Raw genomic sequence first — 10,000 nt, forward strand, 5'->3', positions numbered from 1 at the left:
CTTCTCTCTCTCTCTCTCTCTCTCTCTCTCTCTTCTCTCTCTCTCTCCTCCCTTTCTCTCTCTCTCTTCTCTCTCTTCTCTTTTTCTCTCTCTTCTCTTTTCTCTCTCTATTCTCCCTCTTCTCTTTCTCTCTCTCTCCCCCAGTAGCACCAATGCTAAGTAGTTGGAGACAGAGCTCCAGACTCTACGGGACAGTAATGCTCGGCTGGTAGACGCGCGAACGGAGTCCTCCGCTAATGTAGAGATCTGGAAGAAAAACAACTCAACACCTGCAAGGAGAGAGCGACACACTGAGGGAAAAGGTACTATAGAGGAGCCTACGTAGAGCTGTCTATATAGAGGAGCCTGCGTAGAGCTGTCTATAGACACTATAGAGGACCCTACGTAGAGCTGTCTATATAGACACTATAGAGGAGCCTACGTAGAGCTGTCTCGTAGAGGACCCTACGTAGAGCTCTCTATATAGAGGACCCTACGTAGAGCTGTCTATATGAGGAGCCTACGTAGAGCTGTCTATATAGAGGAGCCTACGTGAGAGCTGTCTATATAGAGGAGCCTACGTAGAGCTGTCTATATAGAGGAGCCTACGTAGAGCTGTCTACATAGAGGAGCCTACGTAGAGCTGTCTATATAGAGGACCCTACGTAGAGCTGTCTATATAGAGGGCCCACGTAGAGCTGTCTACATAGAGGAGCCTACGTAGAGCTGTCTGCAGAGTGAGCCTACGTAAGAGCTGTCTATATAGAGGACCCTACGTAGAGCTGTCTATATAGGGAGCCACAATGAGAGCTGTCTATAGAGGAGCCTACGATAAGAGCTGTCTATATAGAGGACCCTACGTAGAGCTGTCTATAGTAGAGGAGCCTACAGAGCTGTCTATATAGAGGAGCCTACGTAGAGCTGTCTATATAGAGGAGCCTACGAGAGCTGTCTATATAGAGGAGCCTACGTAGAGCTGTCTATATAGAGGAGCCTACGTAGAGCTGTCTATATATAGAGGAGCCTACGTAGAGCTGTCTGCATAGAGGAGCCCTCGTAGAGCTGTCTATATAGAGGAGCCTACGAGAGCTGTCTACATGAGGAGCCTACGAGAGCTGTCTGCATAGAGGAGCCTCACGTGAGAGCTGTCTGCATAGAGGGCCTACGTGGAGCTGTCTGCATAGAGGACCCTCGTAGAGCTGTCTATATAGAGGAGCCCACGTGAGCTGTCTACATGAGGAGCCTACATTTAGAGCTGTCTATAGAGGAGCCTACGTAGAGCTGTCTACATAGAGGAGCCTACGAGAGCTGTCTATAGAGAGCCTACGTAGAGCTGTCTACATAGAGGAGCCTACGTAGAGCTGTCTATATAGAGGGACCTACGTGAGCTGTCTATATAGAGGAGCCTACGTAGAGCTGTTCATAGACACTATAGTGGACCCTACGTAGAGCTGTCTATATAGAGGAGCCTACGTAGAGCTGTCTACATAGAGGGCCATGAGAGCTGTCTATATAGAGTGAGCCTACGTGAGAGCTGTCTACATAGAGGAGCCTACGTAGAGCTGTCTATATAGAGGACCCTACGAGAGCTGTCTATATAGAGGAGCCTACGTAGAGCTGTCTACATAGACACTATAGTGACCCTACGAGAGCTGTCTAGTATAGAGGAGCCTACGTAGAGCTGTCTATAGCAGAGACCCTACGTAGAGCTGTCTATATAGAGGAGCCTACGTAGAGCTGTCTACATAGACACTATAGTGGACCCTACGAGAGCTGTCTATAGAGGAGCCTACGTAGAGCTGTCTACATAGAGGAGCCTACGTAGAGCTGTCTACATAGAGGAGCCTACGCAGAGCTGTCTACAGAGGAGCCTACGGTGAGAGCTGTCTATAGACACTATAGTGGACCCTACGTAGAGCTGTCTATATAGAGGAGCCTACGTAGAGCTGTCTACATAGAGGAGCCTACGTAGAGCTGTCTACAGAGGACCCTACGTAGAGCTGTCTATATAGAGGACCCTACGTAGAGCTGTCTATATAGACACTATAGTGGACCCTACGTAGAGCTGTCTATATAGAGGAGCCTACGAGAGCTGTCTACATAGAGGACCCTACGTAGAGCTGTCTATATAGAGGACCCTACGTAGAGCTGTCTATATAGACACTATAGAGGAGCCTCAGAGCTGTCTATATAGAGGACCCTACGTAGAGCTGTCTATATAGAGGACCCTACGTAGAGCTATCTATATAGACACTATAGAGGAGCCTACGTAGAGCTGTCTATATAGAGGACCCTACGTAGAGCTGTCTACATAGACACTATAGAGGAGCCTACGTAGAGCTGTCTACAGAGGAGCCTACGTGAGAGCTGTCTACATAGACACTATAGAGGAGCCTACGCAGAGCTGTCTACATAGAGGAGCCTACGTAGAGCTGTCTATATAGACACTATAGAGGAGCCTACGTAGAGCTGTCTACATAGAGGAGCCTACGTGAGAGCTGTCTATATAGACACTAGAGGACCCTACGTAGAGCTGTCTATATAGAGGACCCTACGTAGAGCTGTCTATATAGAGGACCCTACGTAGAGCTGTCTATATAGACACTATAGAGGACCCTACGTAGAGCTGTCTATATAGACACTATAGAGGAACCTACGTAGAGCTGTCTACATAGAGGAGCCTACGTAGAGCTGTCTATATAGACACTATAGAGGAGCCTACGTAGAGCTGTCTATATAGAGGACCCTACGTAGAGCTGTCTATATAGACACTATAGAGGACCCTACGTAGAGCTGTCTATATAGACACTATAGAGGACCCTACGTAGAGCTGTCTATATAGAGGAGCCACGTAGAGCTGTCTATATAGAGGAGCCTGCACGTAGAGCTGTCTGTATAGACACTATAGAGGAGCCTACGAGAGCTGTCTATATAGAGGAGCCTGCGTAGAGCTGTCTATATAGACACTATAGAGGACCCTACGAGAGCTGTCTATATAGAGGACCCTACGTAGTAGAGCTGTCTACATGGAGGAGCCTACAGAGCTGTCTATATAGACACTATAGAGGACCCTACGTAGAGCTGTCTATATAGAGGACCCTACGTAGAGCTATCTATATAGACACTATAGAGGAGCCTACGTAGAGCTGTCTATATAGACACTATAGAGGACCCTACGTAGAGCTGTCTATATAGAGGACCCTACGTAGAGCTGTCTATATAGACACTATAGAGGACCCTACGTAGAGCTGTCTACATAGAGGACCCTACGTAGAGCTATCTATATAGACACTATAGAGGACCCTACGTAGAGCTGTCTATATAGAGGACCCTACGTAGAGCTGTCTATATAGAGGACCCTACGTAGAGCTGTCTATATAGAGGACCCTACGTAGAGCTGTCTATATAGAGGACCCTACGTAGAGCTGTCTATATAGACACTATAGAGGAGCCTACGTAGAGCTGTCTGTATAGACACTATAGAGGAGCCTACGTAGAGACACTATAGAGGACCCTACATAGAGCTGTCTATATAGACACTATAGAGGACCCTACGTAGAGACACTATAGAGGACCCTACGTAGAGACACTATAGAGGACCCTACGTAGAGCTGTCTATATAGACACTATAGAGGAGCCTATGTAGAGACACTATAGAGGACCCTACGTAGAGACACTATAGAGGAGCCTCCATAGAGCTGTCTATATAGAAGACCCTACGAGAGCTGTCTATATAGAGGACCCTACGAGAGCTGTCTATATAGAGGACCCTACGTAGAGCTGTCTATATAGAGGACCCTACGTAGAGCTATCTATATAGACACTATAGAGGACCCTACGTAGAGACACTATAGAGGACCCTACGAGAGCTGTCTATATAGACACTATAGATGAGCCTACGTAGAGCTGTCTAAATGGACACTATAGAGGACCCTACGTAGAGCTGTCTATATAGACATTATAGAGGACCCTACGTAGAGCTGTCTATATAGACACTATAGAGAACCCTATGTAGAGATGTCTACATAGACACTATAGAGGACCCTACGTGAGAGCTGTCTATATAGAGGACCCTACGTAGGCTGTCTATATAAACACTATATAGGACCCTACGTAGAGCTGTCTATATAGACACTATAGAGGACCCTATGTAGAGACACTATAGAGGACCCTACGTAGAGCTATCTACGTAGAGACACTATAGAGGACCCTACATAGAGCTGTCTATATAGACACTATAGAGGACCCTACGTAGGGCTATCTACATAGACACTATAGAGGACCTACGTAGAGCTATCTACATAGACACTATAGAGGACCCTACATAGAGCTATCTATATAGACACTATAGAGGACCCTACGTAGAGCTGTCTATATAGACACTATAGAGGACCCTACATAGAGCTATCTACATGGAGACACTATAGAGGACCCTACATAGAGCTATCTATATAGACACTATAGAGGTCCTACTTAGAGCTATCTATATAGACACTATAGAGGACCCTACGTAGAGCTATCTATATAGACACTATAGAGGAATCTGCATAGAGCCATCTGCATAGATACTATAGAGGACCCTACGTAGAGCTATCTACATAGACACTATAGAGGACCCTACATAGAGCTGTCTATATAGACACTATAGAGGACCCTAAGTGGAGCTATCTACATAGAGACACTATAGAGGACTCTACATAGAGCTATCTATATTGACACTATAGAGGACCCTACATAGAGCTATCTATATAGCTGTCTAGAGACAAATTGTAGGGGTTGAGAACCATAAGCCTCCCAGTTTTTTATTGAAGTCAATGTAGCCAGAGGAGGACGGAAGCTAGCTGTCCTCCGGCTACACCATGGTGCTACTCTACAGAGTGCTGTTGAGACTACTGTAGACCTTCATTTCCAAATGGTGTGTTTTAATCAGTTATTTGGTGACCTGAATATATTTACTATAGTTCTATCTAAAAAGGATCACGTTTTGTAATGTTTTACTCAATTTATTTGTATGAAATTCACTGAGTAGGATGAGGAGCCTCCACTGATATACACATCAATCCAGAACATGATCCTGCTGATATCAGGGGAGGGTTCTAAGAGTTCCTAACAAGGGTCTCTCCTCCTGCTCCTCTCTCCTCCTGCTCTCTCTCCTCCTCCTCCTCTTCTCTCCACCACTTGCTCCTCTCTCTCCTGCTGCTCCTCTCTCTCCTCTCCTCTCTCTCCTCCTCTCCTCTCTCCTCCTCCTCTCTTCTCTCCACCACTTGCTCCTCTCTCTCCTCCTCCTCCTCCTCTCTTCTTGCTCCTCTCTCCTCCTCCTCCGCTCTCCTCCTGCTCTATATCTCCTGCTCCTCTCTCTCCTGTAGATAGCAGAGTTGGAGTCTCAGTGTGAAAAGGCCAACGTGGAGAAGGAGAGGAACTCTAAGCTCACTGTACGAGTTCAGGAGCTGGAGACGGAGCTGCAGGACAAGGAACAGGTGGACACACACACACACACAGGATCACTTATGCGCTCTCACACACACAGAACTCCTACAGACACACACACAGTCTCATATGACTAGCCTGTAGTTTTGCTGACAGACTATATGCAAATATAACCCCATTATCCCTAAGGGACATGTTATCTCTCTCTCTCCCCCTCTGCCTGTCTCTCTCCCCTCTGCCTGTCTCTCTCCCCGACTCACCGGTCTCTCCCCTCTACCTGTCTCTCTCCCCTCTACCTGTCTCTCTCCCCCTCCACCTGTCTCTCTCCCCTCCACCTGTCTCTCTCCCCTCTACCTGTCTCTCTCCCCTCTACCTGTCTCTCTCCCCTCTACCTGTCTCTCTCCCCCTCTACCTGTCTCTCTCCCCTCCACCTGTCTCTCTCCCCCTCCACCTGTCTCTCTCCCCTCTACCTGTCTCTCTCCCCTCCACCTGTCTCTCTCCCCTCTACCTGTCTCTCTCCCCCTCTACCTGTCTCTCTCCCCTCTACCTGTCTCTCTCCCCCTCTACCTGTCTCTCTCCCCCTCTACCTCTCTTTCTCTCTTTCCCTCTACCTCTCTCTCTCTTTCCCCTCTACCTGTCTCTTTCCCCTCTACCTGTCTCTTTCCCCCTCCCCTCTCTCCACCTCTACCTGTCTCTCTCCCCTCTCTATCGCCCCTCTACCTGTCTCTCTACCCTCCTCTACCTGTCTCTCTACCCTCTACCTGTCTCTCCCCCTCTACCTGTCTCTCCCCCTCTACCTGTCTCTTTTCCCCTCTACCTGTCTCTTTCCCCCTCTACCTGTCTCTCTCCCCTCTACCTGTCTCTCTCCCTCTACATCTCTCTCCCCCTCTCTCCACCCCTCCTCTCTACCTTTCTCTGTCCCTAAGAAGGGGATTATTATCCAATAGAAGGTGGATATTGTTGTGGGACCTTTGATGTCAGAACAATTATCTGCTGAAGTACATCTCTCTCTTCCTCTGCCCTCGATCCCTCAGCTCTCTCTCTCTCTCTCTTCCTCCACTCTCTCTCTCTCTTCCTCCACTCTCTCTCTCTTCCTCCACTCTCTCTCTTTCCTCCACTCTCTCTCTCTTCCTCCACTCTCTCTCTCTTCCTCCACTCTCTCTCTTCCTCCACTCTCTCTCTTCCTCCTTTCTCTCTCTTCCTCTGCCCTCGATCCCTCAGCTCTCTCTCTCTTCCCTCCGCCCCTCGATCCTCAGCTCTCTCTCTCTCTCTTCCTCTCTTCCCTCCGCCTCGATCCCTCAGCTCTCTCTCTCTCTCTCTCCGCTCTCTCTCTTCCTCCACTCTCTCTCTCTCTGTCTCTCTCTCTGCTCTCTCTCTCTCTTCCTCCGCTATCTCTCTCTCTCTCTCTCTCTCTCTTCCTCCGCTCTCTCTCTCTCTGTCTCTCTCTCTCTCTCTCTCTCTCTCTCTCTCCTCTTCCTCCTCTCTCTCTCTGTCTCTCTCTCCTCGCTCTCTCTCTTCCTCCGCTCTCTCTCTCTCTCTCCTCTCTTCCTCCGCTCTGTCTGTCTGTCTGTCTGTCTGTCTGTCTGTCTGTCTGTCTGTCTGTCTGTAATGTCACATCAATACCAAGTATCCATCAATTTATTGCTGACTTCCGTGTTTTTATAGGTCTTCTATCTTCTTGTTGAAGAACACTCAGAGAAAAGGGGAAAAATGTGTATTATTCCTAATATTTCCTGCGTATAGAAAATGTCTCTGGTAGTGTCAGCTCTGACTCTATACCAGGAACCCCAGGCACTGGGTCTGACTCTATACCAGGAACCCCAGGCACTGGGTCTGACTCTATACCAGGAACCCCAGGCACTGGGTCTGACTCTATACCAGGAACCCCAGGCACTGGGTCTGACTCTATACCAGGAACCCCAGGCACTGGGTCTGACTCTATACCAGGAACCCCAGGCACTGGGTCTGACTCTATACCAGGAACCCCAGGCACTGGGTCTGACTCTATACCAGGAACCCCAGGCACTGGGTCTGACTCTATACCAGGAACCCCAGGCACTGGGTCTGACTCTATACCAGGAACCCCAGGCACTGGGTCTGACTCTATACCAGGAACCCCAGGCACTGGGTCTGACTCTATACCCAGTGTTATTACAGACCATGTTAATAATGTTACTGTAGTCATTCTACATGACACCAGGAACCCCAGGCACTGGGTCTACCAGTAACATCGTCCCCATATCACTTCTGACCAGCTGCCAAGCAACTGCGGCCCCAAGATGGCTGTTTTCTACGCACCCTGGCAGTCATTCCAGTTCGTCCCAATGAGGCTTTGAGCCGGCATGGCCGCGGTGATGGATCAATACTGATTCTGCCTGCAGACACATTTCATTAGCTGGAACCATGTTTCCATCCACAGTTATGCCAGTAAAGAGTCATACTGTATTTAAAACACTGTGAAGGAAATAGGACATTTGGGGAACGATTGTATAAATGCAGACAAATCATTTGTTCATTGGATCTTTAAGGTGGGATCTTTCTGTGTCTATAAAATGAATGGAGGTGGAAACGCCTTTATATAATAACCATCATAATAATAATAATAACCATCATAATAACCATCAGAATAATAATAATAACCATCAGAATAAACATCAGAATAACCATCATAATAACCATCATCATAATAACCATCAGAATAATAATAATAACCATCATAATAACCATCATAATAACCATCATAATAACCATCATAATAATAATAATAACCATCATAATAACCATCAGAATAATAATAATAATAACCATCATAATAATAATAATAACCATCAGAATAACCATCATAATAATAATAATAACCATCATAATAATAATCATAATATAATAATAACCATCATAATAATAATAACCATAATAATAATAATAATAACCATCATAATAATAACCATCAGAATAACCATCATAATAACCATCATAATAATAATAACCATCATAATAACCATCATAATAATAATAACCATCATAATAACCATCATAATAATAACCATCATAATAACCATCATAATAATAACCATCAGAATAACCATCAGAATAACCATCATAATAATAATAACCATCATAATAACCATCATAATAATAATAACCATCATAATAACCATCATAATAATAATAACCATCATAATAACCATCATAATAACCATCATAATAAAATAATAACCATCATTTTGAAGTAAACTTGGGAGTCTCATGCCACGATATGGTGTGTGGTCCTCACACTACGACCCGGGAAACAGCACAGTTTATTGGGCTACAGATTAAATGACTTCACAGTTTTAGGCTACAGATTAAATTACTTAACAGTTTATTGGGCTACAGATTAAATGACTTCACAGTTTATTAGACTAGAGATTAAATGACTTCACAGTTTATTAGACTAGAGATTAAATGCCTTCACAGTTTATTAAACTACAGATTAAATGACTTCACAGTTTATTAGACTAGAGATTAAATGACTTCACAGTTTATTAAGCTACAGATTAAATGACTTCACAGTTTATTGGGCTACAGATTAAATGACCTCACAGTTTATTGGGCTACAGATTAAATGACTTCACAGTTTATTGGGCTACAGATTAAATGACTTGCAGCATGATGCATTTCACAGGGTGGTGAAAGTAGACCGTGATGGTTCTTTCCAATAAATATTGAGGGTCTGATTCTGTTGAGATGATGGTTGATGCTTTGTCATTGCAGTTTCACAAGTAAAACATATTCTGTCTCTTCTCCATAATAATGTCATCATGTAGACTAGCCTCCTGTATCTGCCTGCTATTGGCTGCGACATGAAAATGTTTGCAGGCTGCACTACGTCATCACGCACTGATCTTTATCGGCACCAAGTCAGTTTGCTGGGAAAAATGTGCATATATTCATGATTAATATTCTCATGAAAATATGTCACCAAATGGATGGAAACCGCTCTTTCTACACCCCCTCCCTCAGACCTGTCTGGTTTCTCTCACCCTCTCTTTCTACCCCCTCCAGACCTGTCTGGTTTCTTCACTCCTCTCTTTCTACACCCTCCTCAGACCTGTTTGGTTTTTCACCCTCTTGTTCTCTCTTTCTACAACCCCCCTCTACATCCCCTCCCTCAGACCTGTCTGGTTTCTCTCACCCTCTCTTTCTACTCCCCTCCAGACCTGTCTGGTTTCTCTCACCCTCTCTTTCTACACCCCCTCCTCAGACCTGTTTGGTTTCTCTCACCCTCTTGTTCTCTCTTTCTACAACCCCCCTCCCCCCAGACCTGTCTGGTTTCTCCCCACTCTAGAGCTGATGGTCTGTCTGGTTTCTGTCTCTTGGTCACTCCCTCTCTTGTTCTTGCTCTTTCTTTCCACCCTACACTCTCTCTGTCTCTGTCGCTCTGTCTCTGTCTCTCCTGTCTCTCTCTCTGTCTCTCTTCTCTCTCTGTCTCTCTCTCTCTGTCTCTCTCTGTCTCTGTCGCTCCCTCCTCTCTCTCTCTCTTTCTCTCTCTCTCTGTCTCTGCCGCTCCGTCTCTCTCTCTCTCTCTCTCTCTCTCTCTCTGTCTCTCTCTCTC

The 10,000-nt window shown here is 45.9% G+C and overlaps 1 protein-coding gene across 1 annotated transcript in view; it reads left to right on the top strand.

Annotated features, from left to right (window-relative positions):
• Nucleotides 1–242: 242 nt before the first annotated feature.
• LOC127919687 (homer protein homolog 2-like) overlaps nucleotides 243–10,000 on the top strand; it is a gene marked incomplete at its 5' end in the record, with an annotated part of 13,594 nt that continues 3,836 nt past the window's right edge. The window contains 2 exons of the mRNA XM_052503419.1: nucleotides 243–302; nucleotides 5,346–5,456. Of these exons, the coding sequence (XP_052359379.1) occupies nucleotides 243–302; nucleotides 5,346–5,456 (171 nt within the window). The remainder of the gene's footprint in view (nucleotides 303–5,345; nucleotides 5,457–10,000) is intronic.

Source organism: Oncorhynchus keta, unplaced genomic scaffold (genome assembly GCF_023373465.1).
Source record: "Oncorhynchus keta strain PuntledgeMale-10-30-2019 unplaced genomic scaffold, Oket_V2 Un_contig_17371_pilon_pilon, whole genome shotgun sequence".
Classification (NCBI taxonomy): Eukaryota; Metazoa; Chordata; class Actinopteri; order Salmoniformes; family Salmonidae; genus Oncorhynchus; species Oncorhynchus keta.